Source organism: Rhinatrema bivittatum, chromosome 18 (genome assembly GCF_901001135.1).
Source record: "Rhinatrema bivittatum chromosome 18, aRhiBiv1.1, whole genome shotgun sequence".
NCBI classification, from domain to species: domain Eukaryota; kingdom Metazoa; phylum Chordata; class Amphibia; order Gymnophiona; family Rhinatrematidae; genus Rhinatrema; species Rhinatrema bivittatum.
The window spans coordinates 10,107,207-10,132,399 of NC_042632.1; the positions used below are offsets into that span (position 1 = coordinate 10,107,207).

Consider the following 25,193-nt stretch of genomic DNA (forward strand, 5'->3'; position numbering starts at 1 on the left):
AATTGCCGGAAAAAAACAAACAAACCGTGCGAAAACGAAATTTTTGGCACAACGCCTGATTCAAAGCCCGACCCGATATCTTTAAATAAAGCACATCTCTACTTCCAGTGGCTCCTTAAGGTATTGGCAAGATTTTTTACCTGTCTCCATTGCTTCTTGTAGAGATCTTTGGTATCAAAGTCCCCAAGTGGTGCTGGGTTCATACCAGTTTTATGGGTGAGAAGCATGGAAAGAGTCAGGATGACTGGTGCTTCAGGATCAGTGGAAATTGGGATTTACCTGGCTAACTTTAAGATAGGCTAAGTTAGCAGGATAAGTTTATACGGCTAACTTGCCAAGCCACACAGCAGCTGAATATGGACTTCATATAGTCAAGCATCCGCTAAGTGACCCTAACCATATGTTCCCAGACTCCATTCATGCACAAATTGAATATCCAGGTACACTTTTGTTCTGACAGGTACCTGTTACCAGCAGAACTGGCAAATTCTTCTGAATTGATTTTCAACTCTCTAGAGGCTCCAACAAAGTTGATTCCACTGAACAGTACTGTGATGGAGAAGCAGGATGAAATTATAGAGTACGTTGCCTACTTGACAATGTGGGAGAATCAGTACAAAAGGTCATTAACTCTTTTGTTATGAAGGGGTTTCTCCTAGCTCAATCATAAATCACAACATTGCAGACAATCATGAAAAATCACAAATTAGATGTGACTGACTTTACCAACTATCACCCAATTTCGACTCTGCCTTTTCTGGCTATAGTCACTGAAAACATGGTCCATAAAGAGCACCAAGAATTTCTAGAGAAACACAACATCCTTCATCAGTTACAATTCGGTTTTAGACCAGTCCACAGTAATGAGACACTATTACTCTCCAGTCTTAATATCTTTAGACGTGGTTTTAAAATGGGCTCTAATGTATTCTTCTGCTGTTGAATTTATCAGCTACATTTGATACTGTCAATCACAAAATAATGCTGACACTTCTAAAGAATATAGGCATATGCTCAACAATCCTTAATTGGTTCACATCTCTTTTAACCACCCATAGAGATCAAGTGCAAATTGGTCAAGCCTCCTCAAACTGGCAATCTATCAATGTTGATGTTCCATGTGTCACCCGCGGCAGGCCCGCATCCAGGCCCACTTAATCCCGACTGCTAGCTCCTGCTTCTGGTTCGACCTCCCTCGCGGCTGTGGGCAACTGCCTGCACACCTGAGCTTCCTCCGTCGACCCCAGCTCCTCCGCAGACTCTCCAGCTCTGCAGTGGGTCTGTCCGAGGGGAGACACCGCCATCCAGCACTATGTCGCCTCCTAGGTGCGCACGCACCTGTCTGCTTTAAAGGGGCCGCAGCAGGAAACCACCCCGCGGCCCTGGATGATGACATCACTGGGTCCCGGTATATAAGGCCGGGCCCAGCCAGTGCTTCCTTGCCTTGGCAACAGGTCTCCATGCTAGTCGTGTGCTCGTTGCTTGTTCCTGTTCTCGTCTGTGTTCCTGGTTCCTGATCCTGCCTACGCTCTTGGTTCATGTTCCTGTCCTCGTTCCTGGTTCCTGCTCCTTCCCGGTCCTAGTCCTCTACCTTCAGATTGACTTATGGCTTGACCCCTGCTTTGCCTGACCACACTTCTGATTGACGTCTGGCTTGACCTCTGCTTCGCCTGACCATTCTCGGACTGACTCCTGGTTTTGACCCGTGCTTGTTTGACCGCCCGTCCTCGTCAGCTGCCTGCCCTGACCACAGCCTGCTCTCCAGCACCTCTATTGGTTGTACCCTGGACTTGGCCTCTCAGGCTTTGGCCTTCTTTTACTCGGGTACCACCTATCTCGCCTCCTGTTCTCCATTGGCGCCCAGGTCTCTGGAACTCTGCCTCGTCTGGGCTTGTCCTCCTATTCCAGCTACCACTGCTGACCTCTGGTTGATCCCAACATTGTGCCCTGGGAGTCCTCAGACGGAGGCCCTCCTAAGACCAGCCGGCCCCGGTACCCAAGGGCTCAACCTGCGGAAAATGAGGGCTGGTATTGGCGAAGCTCCAGCGGCCTCCGTCATTCAGCCAGCTCCGCCTACTGATGGCAGGGACCCATAGGGCTTGTCCTGCGGGTTGCATCAACCCCACCTTGGGCCAAGGGTCCACCTGCGGCGCAACAGTTGGTATCTCTCAAGGGTCATTATTATCTGCCATCTTTTTCAATATCTGCATCCATCTTTAGCCACCTTGCTAACACAGGAGTCAGATATAGACTGTACATAGATGTTGTTCACTTATTTATATTAGTTATGACTACACTAGATGATGCTTGTCTGCTAATAGCTAGTAGTATGAAAAGTTTAAACCAATGGTTAACTAATAGATTTTTAAATATCAGAAACAGTGAGATGATGCTTTTAGGCCCTTGCCCGCATTTTGACCTCCCTCCACCCCTTTGATTTGATGATTGGACAGTTCTGTTTGCACTCAGATATGGAACTTTGCGATTCTTCTTCAATCTAACTTTTCACTGGCAGGCTGGAGTCAGGGCTGCAGGAAATGACTAGAGCTGGTCTTCTGCCTATCCAATGCCCTCCCCTGCAGGTTGAGCCTTTGGGGCCAGTAGGACATGTCATCTGTGGAACAACATGATATGGACTAGAAGCTGAGCACAGGCTGGGAGCTGAGGTCAGGTGTAGCTTGGATGAAGCAGGAAAGGCTGGACAAGGCAAGGCAGGCTGGAAGCTGAGGGCAAGCACAGCCTGACAACTGGATACAGGTAATGGCTGAGGCTAGATCTGAGGCAAAGGGCAAGGCCTGGGGAATAGACGGATTGAACTGGACTGGGCAGGACAAGCACCAGACAACAAGGACAGGACTGGCAGAGCTGTAGCCAAGCAATATGGTGCCCATGGCCAAGTGAAAAAGTGCACCCTCACCCTGTGCACAATATGACACCACGAGATAGATTACTCTTAAATGATTTTTATTTAAACCATAACATTATTACTATTATATTCTATAATTAAACACAAAATTAACTTCAAAACATGAATTATGCATAAGATATATTTGCATACAATGGTGGCATGACTAGTTTGAGAGACAGGCTAGAGCAATGTACCATGCACCCTGGTGTGCTTTCAGAATTCATTATTTATTTATTTATTTATTTAAGGCTTTAATATACCGACTTTCTTGATACAGATCAAATCAACTCGGTTTACATCGAACTAAGCAGAACTATAACCAGCAAGTCAACAAGTCATTAGGTGTGCCATGGAAAAGATACCACTGCCTGATGCACAGATTCAGACCAGTACCTGGGCTCTGCTCTCAGTATCTCACTGCAACAAGTCACTAGCTATGGCTCTTAACACATAGTAGCTCATGTCGGAGAACATATGTAATAATTCATGCCTCATCTTCCTAGTTACAGCAAGAGCTATGAGGTACAGTAATGTGCAATTAAAAATTGTACATTTATAACATATTTTACATGAAAAAGGACAGTGAGGCAAAATTATTACTTACAACATGCATATTATATTTACATAAACTATTGTGAAGATAATCAGACATTGTACAAAAAAAGGACAGACACTTAGCCTACTGTAACGTGTTAAGTGTGGATTTGGCCCTCAGAAAGCCATGAGTAAACTGAATTACAATTACAGTATAGTAAACCTTGGCTCCCATAACAAAAGTCCACTAACTGCCAGCACTTAAACAGTAACAACTCTACGTATGAAAAGATAACACTACAAATATACACCAGGCTTTAAAACACCAATACACTTCCTATTAGGAAAATAGACAAGGCAGGCTGCTATAGATCCATACACAGAAACTACATGCTAACAAAATACGTTAGAATTCAGCTGCCTTCCCAGACTCCTTGGCTTCAGAAACTCACTGCACGGCAGAGAGCCACCATTGCACGCTTTGGGTATGTTACTAGGACCTGGCGAAGAGACACATAGGGTGTGCATGTGCATCTGTGTGCACAATTCTGTGCACTCTGGCGGGAGAGTCAGGTAGTTGCCCCGAAGTTGATGTCACACACTCAAGTCTACTTAGTCTGCCTGGATCTGGACTCCTTGTCTTGGCAACAGGTTCCTTGGCCTGTTCCTGGTTCCTGCCTTGCTTGAGGTGTGTCTGGTTCCAGACCCTGCTCTGCCTACTTGCTGCCTGTCTTGACCTTGGACTGTTCTGGATTCTGCTTGTCTGCTGCCTGCCTAGACCCTGGATTGGTTACTGTATTCTGCTTGCCTGCTGCCTGTCTTGTCCCCAGACCAGTTACTGGATTCTGCTTGCTGGCTGCCTGCCTCAATCCCAGACTGGTTACTGGATTCTGCTTGCCCACTGCCTGCCTTGACCCTGGACTGCCTCCTGATTTCTGCCTGTACCTGATTCCACCTAAGTCCTGCTAGCTGTCTGCACCAAGGGCTTAACCTGAGGGAACGGCGATTGATATAGATGAAGTCTATAGTCTGAAATGGAGTTCCGGAGCAGCTGAAGGGCTGCCCCACTAACAGTTTACCATGGCCATGGCACAACATATACAACAACAACAGAATGTTTTGGATTAGGTGACAGGAGTCCTGGAAAGATTCACAGCATGAATGGATGCGCTCTCCACACAACCGGCTCCCATCAAAGTGACTTCAGGTACAAACTTAGGCCTGGATTTTCTAAGGTTGCAGACCTTAGAAAATCCGGCGGTAATGGGTGGCGGGGTGGCGAAGCGGGGGCGGGCCTGCGAAAGCCGGCAGCGATCGCACCTCCTCGGTGCGATCGCTGTCGGCTTTCGCACCCAATAGTGCCATCGTAAAATGTGGTGCTATTGGGTGCAAAACTGGCGGCGAAAAGGGTCCTTATCTTTTCGCCATCAGCGGTGTCTTCGCATCGTCCACCCCAGTGCTGCCCTGACTCCTCCCCTTCCGGTGCGGACGCCGCCCAGAACCCGCCCCGATTTAGCTATCGCATGTGAAAAGGGACTTTTCGCATGCGATCCACATAGAAAATGACCCCGATTGTAAGCCCTCTGGAGATAGGGAAATAATGACAGTACCTGAATGTAATCCACTCTGAAGTGCTAAAAAAAAAAAGTGGAATATAAATCTAAATAAATAAATAAAATATATTTCACCTCCGGCTCCAGTTCCCATGGCCACACCATTGTCACGTCTCTCTCCAACACCTAGATACAGTGGCGACCTCCGGGGTGTCAGAGATTTATTAATCAGTGCCAAATGCACTTCACTATGCAGGTGGCTCTGTTTCCAACAGACAGAACTAAGGTCACATTTATTCTGTCTCTACGGGGGGGGGGGGGGATAGGCTCTGGCCTGGGCTTCCCCATTAAGGGGGAGTGAGGATCTGATCTTGGAGAACCTTGACTGCTTCCTTCATGTCTTTGAGCTCATATTTGATGAGTCTGGATGAGTATCATTGGCCATATTGGAGCTGTTACAGATTCGCCAGGGTTTTTGGTCTGTCGGCAAATGCGCAGTCCAATTCCGGACTCTGTCCTCGGAATGATAGTCTGTTAGCCATCTTTCATCAGGGCCTGTCTGAACTTGTGAAGTACAAGCTGGCTGGACGGGACCCGTCTGAGGATCTGGAAGAGTTCCTTAGGCTGACTATTTGCCTTGACCTTTGTCTTCAGGAAAGAGCTAGAGAATAATGCCAAGCCCAACGACCCATCCGTCTAGACCCCTAGTTCCAGCAACCAGTGATTCCTCCCAGGGCCCTTCCATCAGTTGAAACCCCAGAGTAACCGATTTTCACCCGAAGAACACGTACACAGAAGGTGCCTCACTCTCTGTCTTTATTGCACCAGTTCAGGATACTACGCTGGCCAATGCCCTGTTAAAGCAGGAAACTCCTGGGTCTAGGGGTGGTAGGAGAAGCCATCCTAGGTCAAGAAGGTACCTTCCCCAACTCCTTTTCCCGGTGAGCTTCGTCCTGGAGAAATCTGAGATCCCACTCAAGGCATTCTTAGATACCGGATCGGCTGAGAGCTTTATCGATGAATCAGTTGTCTGGCATTAACGGATTCCCACCAAACCCCTGGTTACCACCTTCTTGGGGTCATCAGTTTCAGGGGAGCCTTTTCCTGACCAAATAGTTTGCACCATGATTCAATTCCGATTGCGAATGGGCCTCCTCCACCAATAGACCATTTGGTTCTATGTGCTCCCCAGGTCGGTAAATGAGATAATAATTGGTCTTCCCTGGTTAGTTATTCATAAACCTTGCATTGATTGGGCCTCTCTGCAGTTGGCGAGTTGGGGTCCTACCTGCCACCAGCAATGTTTAACCCCCATCCAGCCTCCTGCCTACCTCTCAGTGCCCTGGTTGCCGCCACAATATATGGAATTCTCTGATGTTTTCTGCCCTAAAAAAGAAAATGTGCTACCCCCTCATAGTATTTATGAATGTCCGATTGAACTTCAGCCAAGGAAAATGCCCCCCCCCCCCCCCCCGCCGTGGGAGAGTATACCCATTATCCAAACCAGAGACCATGGCCATATCGCACTACATTCAGAATAATGTGGCTAAGGGTTTAATCTGACCATCATCATCCCCTACTGGCACCATATTCTTCTTTGTGGGAAAAAGGATGGATCTCTTCAATTATGTATTGACTATTGGGGCCTGAACAAGATTACCAAGAAGAACCGGTACCCCTTACTATTCATCTCTGAATTGTTTGCTAGGCTGAGAGGGGCCCAAGTCTTTACTAATTTAGACCTGCAAGGTGCATACAATTTGATTCACATCAGAGAAGGCGATGAAATGAAGACCGTCTTCAACACCCAAGATGGTCATTAGGAATATTTCATCATGTCATTCGGCCTATGTAATGTCTTCCAGATGATGGTAAATGGCATCTTTCAAGATCTGCTTCATTCTCATGTCATCGTTTATTTAGATGACATCCTCATATACTCGAAGACCTTGGAACAGCACTGCGATCACGTTAAGCAAGTGCTACAATGCCTTAGACAACATCAGTTCTATGCTAAACTGGAAAAATGCTTGTTTGAGCAAAAGGAACTTCCCTTGCTGGGGTACATTATCTCCTCTACAGGCTTCCGTATGAATACAGAGAAGTTAGCTGCCATTCTTCACTGGTCCCATCTAATGGGGCCTAAGGCTCTCCAGCACTTCGTAGGGTTTTCTAACTACTACCAACAATTTGTTTGAGACTGTTTTTCCCTAGCGGCACCTAGGAAGGGAGAAGACCCCAGGGTTTGAAATGAGGAAGCCATTCAAGCCTTCAACTGAAACAGGAGTTGACCCAGGATCCATGACTTCCCCACCCTGACCACTTAGAGTAGAAGTTGATGCTTCCCTGTTTGGGGTAGTAGCCATACTGATTCAGCATGACCCTCATGGTGTTCTTATTACCTGTGCTGCAAATAAGCCCCACCTGGGATCTACTTCAACTGTTGCCTACTCCCAAGAGACCGTGGACTCCCCATGTCATGGATTTCATCACTGATCTCCCACCTTCTGATGACAAAACTACCAGCTGAGTGATTGTGGACCGGTTTTTGAAAATGGCTTACTTTATCCCCCTTCCAGCACTACCATCTGCTCCTGAACTAGCTTGTCTTTTTATTCAGCACATCTTTCGATTACATGGCCTACCTTCCCATATCCTGTCTGATCGCAGGGTGCAGTTCACTGCTTGTTATTGGCAGGCCCTATGCTGCAAATTTGGGATCATCTTGACCTTTTCTTCCATGTATCACCCACAGACAAATGGACAAACTGAACAGACTAATCAATCTCTCAAAGACTTTTTAAGGTCCTAAATCAACCAAAGACAGGATAACTGGTCCTCCGTCCTTCCCTGGGTGGAGGCCTTCCATAATAACCACATCAATAAATCTACTAGCTCGTCCCCCTTCTTCTTAATATATGGAAACCACCCCCGGATTCTGGTACCACTGACCACCACCACCACCATGCAATGCCCAGCTGCCAAGATCAAAGGACTAGACCTCTGGCGCTGAACCCATCAGCTCCTGAAATAGGCCACACTCCATTCCAAAATATAGGTGGATAAGAAATGTTAGCTGGCCCCTCAGTTTCAACCTGGAGACTTAATCTGGCTAAGCACTTGCAACTCGAGGCTTCCCTCAAGTTTGCTCCTTGCTTCATCGTACTCTTCCCAGTGGCCTGTCCTATAGGCCAGGTAGCCTATAAGCTTAAATTACTACCTTTGCTACATATTCAAAATGTGTTTCACATATCTCTACTGAAACCTGCAGTACGTTTCTGGCCCTCCAGACTGCCCCCAAACCGTGCTGCAGAAGATTCCAGTTGAAGAAGAGACACAGTACGAACTTGTGGAGATCTTGGACTGAAGAATAGATTACAGTATCTTATTGCTTGGAAGGGTTACAATCCAGAGGAAAATTCATGATAGTCTGCTTCTAATTGCTCCACGAATTTCACATCTGATACCAAACGAAACCCAGGCCCAGGAAATTGGGGAGGAGACTTTGGAGAGAGGGTACTGTTAGAATTCAGCTGCCTTCCCAGACTCATTGGCTTCGGACACTTACTACATGGCAGAGATCCGCCATTGCATACTCTGACGTGTATGTTACTAGGAGCTGGTGAAGAGACACATAGAGTATGCGTGCACATCTGTACACACGATTCTGCGCACTTTGGTGGGAGAGTCAGGTAGTCGGCCTGATCATGATGCCATACGCTCAGGACTGCTTAACCTGCCTGGACCTGGACTCCTTGCCTTAGCAACAGGTTCCTTGGCCCTTTCCTGGTTCCAGATGCTGCTTCTGCCTGCTTGCTGCCTGTCTTGACCTTGAAATATTCTGGATTCTGCTTGCCTGCTGCCAGCCTTGTCCCCGGACCGGTTATTGAATTCTGCTTGTCTGCTGCCTGCCTCAACCCCTGTCTGCCTCCTGACTTCTGCCTGTACCTAATTGTGCTTTGGGATCAGCCTCGGTCCTGCTGGCCATCCACACCAAGGGCTCAATCTGAGGGAGCAACGGTTAGTATAGGTGATGCCTTCCCAGGTTCCTCTTTGGCACTTCTGCCTGTTGCTGACTCACCACACAAGAGTCCACATCAGCGCCTGTAGTCCAAAAAGGTTTCTGGAGTGGCCGGAGGGCTACCTTGCTAACAGAATACCTCAACTCAGTCATAAATGCATAACGCAGGTAGACCTTCACTCACCAAATAGAAAATAAAGAGAACACAACATATAAATAGAATATGCAGACAACATCTGAACTGGAAACTGCAAGAAGCCAGTCTCCATATGTAATGCAATAATGGAAATACAGAATCATCACCAAGCCTCAGAAAACATAAAACAACAAAATCAAAAAATAATGATTAATAGTAAAAACTATTCCAATAAATAGTGCATATTTCAAAACAGTTGAACCATAGAATATTATCCAGTAATTAAAATCTCATTTACAAATTTTTAAAAATTTCCCAGACACCAATAAAATATTTCAATATGGCAGACACATCAAATGCCTAATAATTAAAACTAATAAGGATTTTTAAAAATGTCTCAGTCTCCATTACTTGGGAACTTGTGATTTCCAGTTACCCTGACCCTGCAATTATTATGGAATAGTGTGTGTGTGTGTGTGTGTGTGTGTGTGTGTGTGTGTGTTGGGGCATGCACAAACTTTCTTCTCCCTCTCTCTCTCTCTCTCTCTCTCTCACACACACACACACACATGTGCTTGCTCTCTGTCTCACACACACACACACACACACACATACACATACACATTCACTCACTCTCTTTCTCATCCTTCTCACAGACACATGCTTTCTCTCTTGTCCTCCCCATATACACACATACTATCTTTCTCTCACCCACACATGTTCTCTCACCTGTGTGCACACACAAACACACACACACACAGGCTCATACACCATCATCCCCTCCCCCTCCCCCTAACCCACCAATCTCCCCCTCTCTATTCCTGCCTTCTCCAAGCAGTACCAGTATCACTCTCTCTGTCTCCCCATTCCCTTCCAAGCTCTTGCCCCATCCCCATGTCTATTCCTGCCTCTACCCTTCCTTACACTGCCAGGAGCATTCGCCTCTTTCCCCCAGGAACACAGGGCATCACTGACATCCCTCCCCTCCCTGTCCCCCAGATACTTCTGGTCTCTGCCCTCTTCTCCTCCTGATACCACATCCCGGACTCAAGCTATCTTCCCTCCCAAAGCCTTTTCCTACCAGATAGTCAGCAGCACCGCAGTGCTCTCTGAGCTGGCCTCTTCCAAAGCCACCACCACGGTAGAGCCTCCCCTTCCACGTGCTCCATTTCAGCCTCTGGTGCTCACTGTTGGATCAGCCGGGCCCCAGGGTCCTTCTTTGTGACAGCAGCCAGCCACAGCAATTCCCTGCTTCCTTTGCCTGCCATGGCACTTCCTGCTCTGCCTCCATACGGCACGTGCTTAGCACTGCACCTGCGTCTAATCATGACCACACGGGAAGCGCCGATAGTGTTGGAAGGAAGCAGAAAGTGAAGTTTTAGCAGACGGCAGCTGCGGTGCAGAACCAAAACCCCAGTGTGGCTGGCAGTGGTGGTGTCGACACAGTAGTGCCCTTTAGGTCTGGCGCCTATGGCCTATGGCCATAGGCTAGCTACGGCACTGAGGGCTGGATAGACAAGGCTAGACTAGACAAGGACAGGACTAGAGTAGACAGGTAACAGAGAACAAGAAAACGTAATAGGGCATGAGGCAGGGCAAGGACAAGACAGAACAGGAAACACAGAGGGCCTGGCAGCCAAAAGGCAGAGGGCCCAAAGACCACTAGGCAAGGCAAAAGGCTTGGAAGCCACAAGGATAGGCAAGGATAGCAAGGTAGAAGTGGCCAGGTCAGAGAGCCGAGATGACTCAGTGAAGAGGCACTGAAGCATTGAGCAGGCTGGGTTAAGTAGGACTGAGGCTTGGGCATAGTATGATCAGTGTTGAGGTAGTGAGCAAAGCTCGCTGAGGACTCCGGGTGGAGGGTAGACTAAGCCGCAGGTTGAACCTTGACACGGGAAGACTGCAAACATGTGAAACCGTGACACAAGTGAAAGCAGTAGTGCGAAGCACTTTGTACAAAGTATGTGTGCTGAAAAAGATAAAGCCTAATTTTTCAGCTGCCAATTTCTGCACTATTTTATAATCATAAATAGTTACAGGGTGAGATCATTGCAATGCACTATATATATAGGATTACCAGGATCGACATTACATGTGGATAGTACAGAACATGGCCGGAATGGTGCTGATGGATGCCCAACTTAAAGATCACATCACTCCAGTATTATATTCTTTAATTGTTGTCCATTGGCTGGAGAAGATCTTGACTTTAATACACGGAGCTTTGAGTAGAGAAAGCCCTACTCTACTCAAAATATATAAACCTTTAAGAACACTAAGATCATCCAATTAAATTATATTAGATATGTCTTCGACACATTGTGTGCATCTCAAAGAAACACACAGTAGAGTCTATACATTAGCAGGAATGCACTTTCTGATGGTATTGGATGTATTAAAAGCACATAAATATTCAGAAAGAAACTGAAAGCATTCCTATTTAAAGAAGCATGTGAACTAGGATGGCACTCACTGACTCTCAGTTAACAGCTGGTAAAGATCCTGCTGTTTTTTTGGAGACCTCCAGAGGTGAAAGCTTCACTTTGAATAGGAGCCATGATTCAAAGGTCATGGCTGAGGAGTCTCTGAAATCCCTATTCAGAGGCATTTAGCTGGATAACTCACAAGGTATCCAGCTAAATGAATATTTGGATACTTAGCCTGCAAATGTTTAGTCAGATGTCTTATTATCCAGAGCATTTCCAGCTAACTCCTTCACAGTCAGCCAGATAACTTATCTGGCTAAGTCAGGGTGTGCCAAAGAGCTGTCCTAAAGTAGCTGGATACAGTTATCTTTAAGAAAGCCGGCTGTCTTCAGTAATGCTGCCGCACTGTTAAATGTACTGTACCTCCAAAGTTAGCAGGCTAAGTTTATCCTGCTAACTTTGCTATCTGGACAGTGACTGAATATGGACTTCTTTATGTATATTTATTTTCTCTATTATGTTTGTTGATGTTTTATACTATGTATGTTTTTTCTTTGTACGCTGCCTAGAACTTTAGATTGTGCAGTCTATACATATTTAGAAATAAATAAATACATACTCTTAAGGTGCCACAGGAACCTGGAGGCTGTGATTAAAGAGTTCTTGGCATAGACATTATCAGATACTTGCTCTTACTTGTTCATTTTAGGCTCTCATCTTGATATCGCATGAGTAAAGGCTATTGATGTTGGTCACAATTATAGGAAGAGCAAGATAACCACTGGATCTCTTGTATATTTGTGTTTCAGATGCAAGTATGTATGCACATTATCTCTTTAATGCCTTTGACACTGCCCAGAGTGGATCAGTTAAGTTTGAGGTAAGTTTCTTTCAACAGCTGCTGTGTACACTCCAGCCTTCAAAAGCTTCCAAATACGAACTTCACCTCTGAGGCACAGGGGCAATCCCATTACCTATCCAAGATTATGCAGGCAGTGGGTCAGCATTAGGAGTAAAGGAGATACAGTAAAATCACTTGACTGGGATTAGAACTCTGAACATTTTTCTTTTATCAGTGCAGGTGGATGGGTTGGTTGGAATTGGACTTTATAAATATGTAATTTGTTTATTAAGATATCAACCCATCATGCTTTAAGATCTGCAGTGATTTGCTATTCAAAGTGTCAGTTAAGGAAGCGAGTTTGAATAGCGAGAAGCAGAGGGCATACCAGTGATAGGGAATTAAAGCTGCTCCCAGACCCTGGAGCTTTCTGCCATTTCTGAAAGTCCTTCTTATTGTATTTATATTGGTATTTGGGGGGACATTATTAGTTCTATGTATCTGGAGTCTGTTATGTCCTAGCTGATGGAATTTGCAGCAGTTCAGTTGCAGATTCTAGTTCATGGTTTTCTGTATGAATGTAGATCTCATAAAGGGTGAGAAAAGACAGATTTAGTTATGCTGTATTATTTTTAGAATAAAGTTTTTAATGGTAAGTACATATTTTCACTTGTATATAGATTTTACTTTGTCTATGATGTTTTATTATTTATTTTTATCTTATTTAACAAATTTCTGTTCTGCTATTTTAATATTGTTATGCACAGCAGATTTAAAAAATGTAACATATAACATCTTGTACACAATAATGTGGACAAGACATTATTGTGAATGGTTTTGAGACATATAATAAGAAATAAATAATGATTATAATACTATATTGTATTATTTGTTAGATTATCGTAATGGATTAAAGTCTGGGAATTGCATTGTCACGTGATTCTGCAGATGTCTCTTAAATCACTTTGAGTTACCAAAAATAAAGCGATCTAGTGGTGTAAACAAATAAAGAAATAAATAGAGAGGAGTCGCATGATCTGAACTCATGAACTTCTCCTGACTCACAATTAAACCAACAGATCACATCTCCCTTTTTGCTTTTTACTTTATCACCGCTGCCCCCTGTCTATAATGTTTTAGTTACTACAGCATCTTTTACTTCTTCTGTATTTCTCATTTACAATCACCCCTTTTACCTTCTTAATAGGATTTTGTCATGGCTCTGTCAATTTTGCTGAGAGGAACAGTCCATGAAAAATTAAGGTGGACATTTAATTTGTACGATATCAACAAGGATGGATACATAAACAAAGAGGTAACTGCAGTCATTTCCTCAACAAATTAATAATTCCTTCATGCTTGGATCTGTGCTGCTGAAAGTAATTTGTCTCAGGAGATAGAGGCAGGGATACAGAGTTTATCACCTCCAGCATAGTGCTGCATTCACCTTTTGCACTATATAAATATTTAATTGTAGCAACGGAAGTATTAGAAGAACTGGATGTCTCAGGAGATGAACCCATCACCTCTAGGACTGGATGGGTCATGGGATGGGAACAAGGATACAAAGTCTGTGATCCCTAGGAGTGGAAGGCTCAGGGGACAAGCACAGGCATACAGAGCCTGTCACCTCTAGGATCAGATGGTTAAGGGATATAGAACCTGTCTTCTGTGTAACTGAATGGGTCAAGAGTTGAGCATGGAGATACAGAGCTACCACCTCTAGGATGGATGGATCAGGGGATGGCCAGAGAGTACAGAGCCCATCAGAGGAGTACAGTACTCGCTAAATCATCTCTTTACCATAATAGTTTATATATAGTGCTCTGCTTTAGAGCACTGTATAATACCAAAATAACCATTAGGAGTATATTCTTTGACACAGGATATTATTATTATATTATTATCATTATTAAAATGTTATATAGCACTTGTAAAGCATGTTAACCAAGCAGGGATACACTAAAAACCAAAGAGGATAGAAAAGATAAAATAGACAAGGGGAATATAATAAAACTAAATTAAAATGACAATCAATCAAAAAACAGTTCTTAATACAATTACCTAAAATAAATCAAAACATAAATAATATACTCTTCAATAATAAAATTAAAAAAATATATTGTTCTAGATTTGTTAATAGTGAGTGGTCGATCAGATAATGTAGAGGACTAAGAGAGTGAAACATTTACTGATTAAGGCTAACCAAGCCTCTGTGGATGAATAACCCTATAGAGAAACAGATTGTAAACTGAAACTATACTTTAACTTCCATTCAGGCTGATGTAGAAAGACCCGTGCTGAAATCTGCGCTCAGCAGCAGTGCGGGTTGTAATAACGACAGCATATGCTTATTAGATATGCGCATAAAATCCACACACACACACCAAATAAACACGCCATAATACACACAGAAATGAGTGCTCATGGCTCTATGTAGTGAATCGCACAGACATCTGCACAGAAAACCACGCAGACACCTATCGGCGAGTGAACACCAATAATTGATTCTCAGGGCGAAAGCCTTTCTTTAAAAAAAAAATGAATAAATTGGTTGTCCAGAAGTTGATGTGAAGGTGGGTAGAGCAATATCTAACCCCTCCATGATCATGCTCCGACCACCTGTGAGAACATGAAATGCAGATCGGAAATGCTGCCTTCTGTCTACCAGCTCCATCCACCACTTGCAAAAGCATCAAAAAGACGATCTCCACCCTGGAGCTTTCACTTAACTTCTTCCCTGACTCAGGCACTAAAAGCCAGCATTAAAAAACCCGCACTAACCCAATCTCCCTGCATTGCCTGTAAATAGATAATCACCTCCTTTTCATGCCCATTCGCATGCATTTGTGCAGCAAAAAACGCCGGTCAGTAAGTGCATTTGTATGAGCTTTTTTCCCCGCAGACAAAAATCTTATTAAATACCCGTATAGGGCTTTGCACAGGAAAACGCATATACAAACGCATGTAGAGGCGTGCACAAACCCGCGACAGCTTCAGCGCACTTAATTACACTGGCTCTATTGTGAGTCAAATCCTAAGTAATAAGTCCAGCTCAGGCCATCAGTTAGGGTTTTATTTACAAGTAGGGATGTTTACAAATCCAGTCTACGGGATTATGTTCTTATGTCTCAACGTACAAAGGTTTATGGCACATAGCCATCCAAGTGCTGATTTACAAGGACTCCTTATTGCTACAGTCCAAACAAGGAACAATATTATGGAGTATCTGCACAGGAATTACATAAATTTACTAAATAATCAAATGCTTATAAACAACTGAACTGCAATTTTCATTCAGAGGTTTTAGTAAGATTGTAAAAAAATCACTCTAGAAAGGAAAATCAATTTTTGGGGGTGAGAAAAGACATTTTACAACTTTTCTAGACATGTTTTCAGGAGGCATATTTTAGTTTAATACTTTTTATCCTCTTCATGGTCTAATTACACGGACATGGATGTTCCCCCACTGAATGATCTGTTTTGCTTTGACTGTAAGTAACATGGGTCTCTATCCTGCAAGATTCAGAAGCCTGTAAAAAATAATGGGCCGGATTTTAAAAGCTCTACACACGTAAATCGGGTTACGTGCACCGGCCTTTTTTATAAAGGCCCAAGCGATGCACATAAAGCCCCGGGACGCATCTAAGTCCCGGGACTTTAAAAAAGGGGAGGGGAGGGGGCAGGGCCAGAGGCCTCTGGCACAGCGACCATTTGCCGCTGTGCCGGGGGATCGCATGCCGGCAGGCTGTTGGCGCACGCAACTTGTGCCTGCCCAGAGGCAGGCGCAAAAGGTAAGATAGAGGTTGGGGGGGGGGGTTAGAATAGGGCTAGAGGGTGGAAAGGTTAGGGGAAGGGGTGGGAAGGTTAGAATAGGGGGAAGGGAATGGGGGAAGGCCGCAGGCATCGGTGTGCGCAAGATGCACTAGCGCGCATGTTATAAAATCGGGCATACATGTGTGTGCGCCGGGTAGCGCGTACATGTACGCCGGCGCATATGTTTTAAAATTTACCACAATATATAGGAGTAACTATCTGTGGGGCAGACCAGAATAGTTCCCAAGTCAACCAAAGTGTCTTTTTTGCAGCATAAAAGGAAAATGTTCCAGGACATCTCCAGACCAGCCACCATTTGTGCCGAATACAGGCTTCTGATATCAGAAAGTGAGAGAGAAATGCTATAAATATCTGTGCATATTCTTAATCCAAAGCAGTTTGTAAAGTTTACAGTAGGTTCTTCTGACTGATGGAGGAATATTTTCTAGTGAATAGTTCATGGACAACTGGAGCTGTCAGAGGATTCCACTGCAGAACTTCCTGTATATGTGTTGGTAGAGGATCCATACCTTTGGGGAGGTATCAGCCATGCTGGGTGCTGAAAGCATCAAGAGAAGCTTATTAGGAAGTTTTGGGAATAACTTTTCTGTCTTCCTCCTTTAGGAAATGATGGATATAGTTAAAGCAATCTATGACATGATGGGAAAATACACGTACCCTGTTCTTAAAGAAGATGCTCCAAGGCAGCACGTAGACATATTTTTCCAGGTAACATGCAATGGACTTGGCGTGAGATTGCTGGTGCAAGCAAAATCAGTAGTTATCCATTACCCAATTTGTTTAGTGCTGAGTATTATTATTTTTCTTCAGTTTTTGGCAGGTTTTAGAAGTTTCTTTATCCATGCACAGCTAGTACTAATTAGAGTTTGCTCATTGCTTCTGGTTGTAGTTTACCAGGACTTGTGTTTGCTAACAGCAAAAATGCTTTTCCAAAGCTTGATCACATCCAAGACTGCAGGAGAACATAGTCTGTGGAAGGAACATCTAGCAAAGTATCTTTGCACTCCTTCTGATGTTTGCTCTCATGTATTGGAAGCTAAGGGGCGGATTTTCAGAGCCCTGCTCGCATAAATCCGCCCAAAACTGGGCGGATTTACGCGAGCAGGGCCCTGCGCGCCGGTAAGCCTATTTTACATAGGCCTACCGGCGCGCGCAGAGCCCCGGGACTCGCGTAAGTCCCGGGGTTTTCGGAGGGGGCGTGTCGGGGGCGGGCCCGGGGGCGTGGCTACGACCCGGGGCGGTCTGTGGGCGTGGCCGTGCCCTCCGGACCCGCCCCCAGGTTGCGTCCCGGCGCGCAGGAGGCCCGCTGACGCGCGGGGATTTACGCCTCCCTCCGGGAGGCGTAAATCCCCCGACAAAGGTAAGGGGGGGGTTTAGACAGGGCCGGGCGGGTGGGTTAGGTAGGGGAAGGGAGGGGAAGGTGAGGGGAGGGCAAAGGAAAGTTCCCTCCGAGGCCGCTCCGATTTCGGAGCGGCCTCGGAGGGAACGGGGGTAGGCTGCGCGGCTCGGCGCGCGCCGGCTATACAAAATCCATAGCCTTGCGCGCGCCGATCCAGGTTTTTAGCAGATACGCGCGGCTCAGCGCGTATCTACTAAAATCCAGCGTACTTTTGTTTGCGCCTGGAGCGCAAACAAAAGTAGGCTATTCGCGCTCCTTTTAAAATCCGCCCCTAAGAGATTAATTTTATAAACATCAAAAATATGTGCATATTTTCGGTCTCATGGATAAATTTACACGTGACAAAAAACAGGTGGACCAGGGGCGTTTCTGGCTGGGGCCAAAAGGTATACGAGCAAGTTGCTGTTCTATAAGAGACTTATGTGCGTACATTTGGCAACCTATTTGTGTATTTTAACCCCTGCTAATTATCTTGCGCAATTGATATCACGTGTGTATTGTGGGAGGTCTGGGAGATCCGGGGGGGGGGGGGGGGGGGATTCAAAGTGAAAAACGAGGAGGGTCTTGATGACCTGGAGAAGGACTGGGTGAATTGGCGTTGGTTTCGGCAAACTGGTAATTTCAAGTACACATGCATGTATTAAAATATACCGACTTCCACGCATAGACAGGGTTTTACATGAGCAAGTCACAACATATTTTGTGTATGAAATATATACACAAGTTTTTAGAATATAAAGGGAAAGTATGTGCTTTCAATGCATTGCAGATATTCGCTCTTAAGAAAACATGCGTGCGTATGTAAGAGTGTAGACGTGTGTATTTTAAAGTCTGCACAAACTTGAAACACGCAGGTTATAAAATATTGTAGAGATCTTTTCTCAGCCATATATGTGCATATATGGGGCCATGCAGAGTTGTCTGAAAGTGCATATTTCAATAACAACACAATCTGTATTTATTGTGTAGTAACCAATATTTTCTCCCATTATTGACAGCCATTTTTATTTCTACACAAATCATAACTCTGACACAAAGTGGAAACCTCGATGGAAGGAGGTTTCTCTTCACTTTGATCGTATGCTGCTCTTCTAAGTGCTTAAGACTAGCATTTCTAGGGCAGCATAGGAAGAAGTGCATGCCTGACTATAATAACAGTCTGGAAAATTTTGCATCTGACATAAAAGGGAGGAGAAAAGTGGATCATTCACTCAATTGATGGAAGTAACTCACTTTCATCATGTGAAGACTACAACAACTACATGCTGCACAAGCACACTGAGAACATTTAAATAAGCAGTGGTCGCACTCAAAGTGATCTGGTGGCAAATTTGAAACAAATTTTAAAAAGTATGTTTTCATCCATGTACAAGGAAGCTGTGGATAGGCTGAAGGTTAATAGTATAGTGAAGTATAAAAAGGTTTGGTTAAGTTTCTAGAAGGCAGGTCCATTAACAATTAGCTTGGCAGAAGTAGGGATCACTACTTTTACTTCTGGGAATGAGCAATAGGGAAGGGACTTTCCCATTTGGACCTGCCAGATACTTTTATGCCCGTCGGTCGCAGACGGCTGCGACCACTTATGCTCACCTCTTTTTTTTTCATCTCTGGCACCATTAGGGAAGATGGCAGCCTCTGCTAGTTATTATCGACATCCCTGCTGTTCCCGGGACAGCATGGGCATTGCCGATCACCATCTTGTCTCCACAACCTCTTAGGCACACATGTGCACGGGTCAGCTTTGAGCACGTCATGGCGGGAACCTCGGGGGCGTCCCCTCTGGATGACGTCTACACTCAGCTCTACTTAAGCTGGCTGGCCCTGCCTATCAACGAGTTAGCAGAGAGTTCCCTCTTCGTTGAATCCACATCTCTCGCAACAGGCTTCCATTCCAGTATCTGCACTTCGGGTGAGATGCCGTGGGTATCCACTCCTCAGGGGCCCTACCTCATCTCTGGCTATCCGCTCCTCGGAGGGCCTTCTACCTAGAACTGTTGCTATTCCCTAACCTTGGAATCTCGCTTAGAACTTCCAATCAGTGAGTCCTTGACTTCATGGATTTCTCTTGAACCTGTTATCGTGGAGATCTCTGCGGTGTTCCTCGGGCCACTACCGTATCTACTCCTAAAAGGAACCACCTCGGTGTACCCTGCGCTGCAAGCCATTACCACGTCATCGTTACCAAGACCTCTCTGGTGTACCCCGTACTTCGGGCCACTATTGTACCAAGTCTAAAGAGGAATCACCTCGGTGTATCCTGCACTGCAGGCCTTTACCACTCCATCACTACAGAAGCCTCTCCGGTGTACCCCGATCCTCGGGCCACTACCGTTCATACCTGGATAGAGGAATCTCCTCGGTGTACCTTGCGCTGCAAGTCACTTCCTCGATCGACTTCTCTATGGGTTCCTTAACACTACCATCTTTTTGTGGATGTACTGTCACCCTCGCTGAGGGTAAGGTTTATAGAGTATTCTATTCTACGGGTCAACACTACGTCATCACTCCAGGGAGATTACTACGGTGAACTCTGCTCCTTGGACTTTCACCAGATATCTACGTCTGAGCTATCCTGCCTGGGAATCCCTCTTCTCAGACATTTCCTTTCCCTCTGCACCTCCCGCTCCTCGGGCTGTGCTTCTCTATTCCTGGGTAATAAAGACTTCTTCCAAAGCTGTGTCCATCCTAGCTGAGACTCCGCCTACAGACAGTGAGGCCCACGGGGCTCCTCCCTGTGGGCGGTGTCATCTCTCACCTCGGCCCAGGGCCCACATATCCAAAACCATAACAGTACTTTCAAGTGACCTGGATTGGCCACTGTTGGAAACTGGATGTTGGGTTCAATGAACCATTGCTGTGACCCAGAACGGAATTTATGTTTTTATCTACTCACACAGACAAAGGCTTCTGACTTTCATTGGTCCTATTCGAGAAACCACTCTGTTTCTTTATCTCATCAAGGTATTGGCTTAAGAACATAAGAAGTTGACATACTGTTTTCCTATGTATACAAGAACATAAGAAGTTGACATACTGTTTTCCTATGTATACATGTATACATAGGAAAACAGTATGTCAACTTCTTATGTTCTTAAGCCAATACCTTGATGAGATAAAGAACTTCTTATGTTCAAGAACTTATGATAAAGAACTTCTTATGTTCAAGGAAAATTTGACATACTGTTTTGTATCTCAACTCACTAAACCCTCTCCCCCTACCATTCCTGACGATCAGGCTCAATCCAAAGCTAATGAACTAGTACTCTTCTCTCAGGATAAAATTGCAAACACTCTAGCGCTTCTCCCTACTAACTCAACTCCACCAGCTCTAAACTTCACCACTACATTTTCCCCCAGAACCACCCTAGACTCCTTCGAGCCCACTACCCCACTGGAGATAGAATTGACACTCAAGAAGTTGAAACCATCCAGCCATCCGATGGACCACATCCCAACAAAACTCCTGCTCCTCATCCCAGGCACTATCTCCAGATCACTAGCTGACATCATTAACTGTTCCCTAGCCCAAGGAATAACCCGGATGATCTTAAAACAGCATCCCTTAAACCCCTCTTGAAGAAACCCAACCTTGACACAAAAGAGCTTTCCAACTTCCGACCCATATCCAACCTCCCTTTTCTAGCGAAACTCACAGAGAAAGTGGTGAACACACAGCTTTCGGACTTCCTGGAGGAACACAAAATCCTATACCCTTCCCAGTATGGCTTCCATAAGTCATCCAGTACTGAAACCCTCCTCATCTCTCTATCAGACCACATCCTCTTGGGCCTAGATAAAGGGCTTTCATTCCTGCTTGTCCTTTTAGACATCTCTGCGGAGTTCGACACCGTGAACCATAACATCCTCCTAAATCGCCTCTCAGACATTGGATTATCCGGATACGCTCTCAGATGGTTCAACTCCTTCCTCAATAACAGAAGTTTTAAGGTTACAATCAATAACAAAGAATCCCCTAATTTCAAATCTACTCTAGGCGTTCCCCAAGGCTCTTCTCTATCCCCTACCCTCTTCAATATCTACCTACTGCCCCTCTGCCAGCTGCTCACAAACCTAAACCTAATTCACTACCTATACGCAGACGACGTTCAGATCTTGATCCCTATAAAAGAATCCCTTCCAAAAGCACTCTCCTACTGGGAGAACTGCCTTAAGTCCATTAACAGCCTACTCACCAGCCTGAACCTGGTTCTCAATGCAGCCAAAACAGAAATCCTTCTTATCTCCCCCGACCGCTCAGCCAGCTCCGATCAGACAGTCTCAATCCCTCAGACCACTCAAGTTAGAGATTTAGGAATCATCCTTGATAACCATTTGAACTTAAAGAAATATATCAACAATATCACTAAGGACTGTTTCTTCAAGCTTCAAGTTCTGAAAAGACTCAAACCCCTTCTTCATCTCCAGGATTTCAGAACTGTCCTCCAATCAACACTGTTCTCTAAAACTGACTATTGTAACACTCTCCTCTTAGGACTCCCGATTTCTGCCACCAAGCCACTACAGATGCTCCAGAACTCAGCAGCCAGGATCTTAACCAACACCAACCGGGGAGCTCATATCACTCCCATACTTAGAAACCTGCACTGGCTGCCAATAAAATACAGAATCTTGCACAAAGCACTCACCATAATCCACAAATTCATCCACAACCAACTACATCTAGACCTTCAGTTCCCATTCAAACTATACTCATCTGCAAGACCCATCAGAGAAGCACATAAAGGAACCCTTCAAGTCCCCCCAACTAAATCCACACGTCTAACCTCCACCAAAGAACGGGCTTTCTCCTCAGCGGGCCCCATCATGTGGAACAACCTGCCGACTGACCTAAGATTGGAACCCTGCCTGCTAACCTTCCGAAAAAAACTCAAGACTTGGCTTTTCCTCCAAGCCTTCCCTTAAGTTCTAATATTTCAACATTACTCCTTATCAGACTCAGCCCAACTGGCTAAATGCCCGGTCCAGCCACAGTATAGATATATGTTCTCATCCTCTAGTTTTTTACTGTCCTTTTATTTCCAGGCTACTCTAGCCCCCAAGTTCTATCTCCCTGTTATATGTAACTGCGCTTCGGCCTTCCTGTTATATGGTTATGTTTTTGTTAGTCCCTAGTTCCATGTAAACCGGTCTGATATGAATCTTGTCTTGAAGTTCGGTATAGAAAAATGTTAAATAAATAAATACTGGGTCAGACTGAGAGTCCATCAAGCCCAGTCTATTTCCAACAGTGGCCAATCCAGGTTACAAGTATCTGGCAAGTACCCAAACATTAAATAGATCCCATGCTACTAAAGCTGGTAATGAGCAGTGACTATTCCCTAAGTCAATAACTTTAATACTGGAGCACAGGCGCACATGCGCGCGAGCTTGCCGACAAGCATCTGGAGACATGTCCATTTTATAACATACGTGCATATATGCACGCATGTTAAAAAATAGTTTGGACACTCTTGATACTGACATTTTACTTGTTTCTCTCCTTGATCACATTAGACGTGGACTTGACTATGGACATTCATATGTCCTAGTCATGTTAAATATTTCCTTAGCATTTGATACCATTGATCATGACATACTACTATCCCGCCTCAAGGGACTCGGAGTATCTGGCCAATTTTTTTTACTTGGTTTTCATAGTATTTATCAAATCGATTCTCACAAATTTGATTAGATCAACAATGCTCCACCTAGTTTGTTAACTCCACTGGAGTACCATAAGGATCTGCATTATCATCCTTATTAATTAACATCTACCTAGTCCCAATATGCAAGATCCTGTCAAATCTGTGTGACAGCTAACAAATTTACATGGACGACATTCAATTTTTTATTAAGTTGAGGTCCACCTGGTTGGAGACCGTCAGTGACATTGGTATCTGTCTGTCTGCAATTAAACAGTGGTTACATTTTAATAAACTTTCTTTGAATCTTTCCAAAACAGAATTCATGCTCATAAAGCGTTCCAGTACCACTGTTGACCCTGTCTATCTAGTCCTAAACAACATTCAATTTCCTATTTCCTAGCGTGTAGCAGATGGACTCAAAACAAGTGGGTATAGTGTGCTCGTGCTAGCAGTTGGAGACGGATTTGACGTCAGCACGGGTACATATACCCTCGCAAGAAGTGCAGCAATTCAGTAATTTCCGTCTCCAAAGCAGTTTGGAGCTACCTCACGCTCGCTGAGTGTGTTTCCAAATTCTAAATTCCTCCTTCGAGGCCTGTCCCTTCGTTTGTTAACTTTGAAGATGGTATTCCTGCTGGCTGTATGCTCAGCACGCCGCATCTCAGAGCTACAAGCACTGTCCTGCCGTGATCCGTTTCTCAGAATCACTCCAGAGGCTATCCATCTTCGCACGGTTCCTTCCTTCTTACCCAAAGTGGTCTCACACTTCCACCTCAACCAAACCATATCCTTGCCTACCACGGATGGTTTGAAGAAATCGGAAGAAGGTTGAATACTACGCCATCTTGACATCGGCAGGCTACTGTCTAGATACCTGGAAATGTCAGAAGCAGTATGAAAGACGGACCACCTGTTCGTCCTTCACAGCGGGAAGAAGCAAGGGGAAGCGGCCTCACGGGCAACCATCACCCGCTGGATCAAAGAAGTTATCAAGGCAGCCTACGTAGAAGCAGGGAAACCACCACCTCTACAGGTCAAGGCTCACTCTACCAGAGCGCAAGCAGCCTCCTGGACAGAAACTAGGATGCTGTCGCCTGCAGAGATATGTAAAGCGGCGACGTGGTCCTCCCTCCATACCTTCTCCAGGTTCTATCGTCTGGACGTCCAGGCCAGGGAGGACACAGCATTTGTGAGGGCAATCCTGAACGGACCTTGGGCAGCCTCCCGCCCAGTCCGGGAGTAGCTTTTGTACATCCCACTTGTTTTGAGTCCATCTGCTACATGCTAGGAAATGTTGAGATTACTTACCTGATAATCTCCTTTTCCTTAGTGTATGCAGATGGACTCAGCATCCCGCCCGGCTGCCAGTATACATGGGAATTCACCGACTCATGGTAAGCCATGTTTTTCTTATAATAGGGCATCCACCCTGCTGGGTGTCGACGCCTTCCGGTTGAGAACACTGGCGGTCTCCAGCTACTATCAATCGGTCAGGGTAATCCTGTTCATTTAATCGATCGGTCAGCTACAGCTTTTGCAAGGAAGATTACTGAATTGCTGCACTTTCTGCGGGGGTATATGTACCGTGCTGACGTCAGATCCGTCTCCAACTGCTAGCACGAGCACACTATACCCACTTGTTTTGAGTCCATCTGCATACACTAAGGAAAAGGAGATTATCAGGTAAGTAATCTCAACATTACATCCCATGTTAAAAGTTTGGGAGTATGGTTAGATGCTGATTTATCATTTCATCAACAGATTAAAAGTGTCATAAAGATTCTTTTTTTTCAAATTGAGAATACTACATGGTTTAAAGAATCTACTTGTACTGAATGATTTCAAGTTTAGTGGTCCAGGTATCAGTTCTCCCGCTCATTGATTACTGTAATT

The 25,193-nt window shown here is 45.0% G+C and overlaps 1 protein-coding gene across 4 annotated transcripts in view; it reads left to right on the forward strand.

Moving 5' to 3' along the window:
* Positions 1–25,193, forward strand: part of KCNIP1 (potassium voltage-gated channel interacting protein 1) — a 516,519-nt gene that overhangs the window by 472,594 nt on the left and 18,732 nt on the right. For all 4 annotated transcript variants that reach the window (XM_029583871.1, XM_029583872.1, XM_029583870.1 and 1 more), the window contains exons 4-6: positions 12,388–12,458; positions 13,627–13,734; positions 16,860–16,964. In XM_029583871.1, coding sequence (XP_029439731.1) covers positions 12,388–12,458; positions 13,627–13,734; positions 16,860–16,964 — 284 coding nt within the window. The remainder of the gene's footprint in view (positions 1–12,387; positions 12,459–13,626; positions 13,735–16,859; positions 16,965–25,193) is intronic.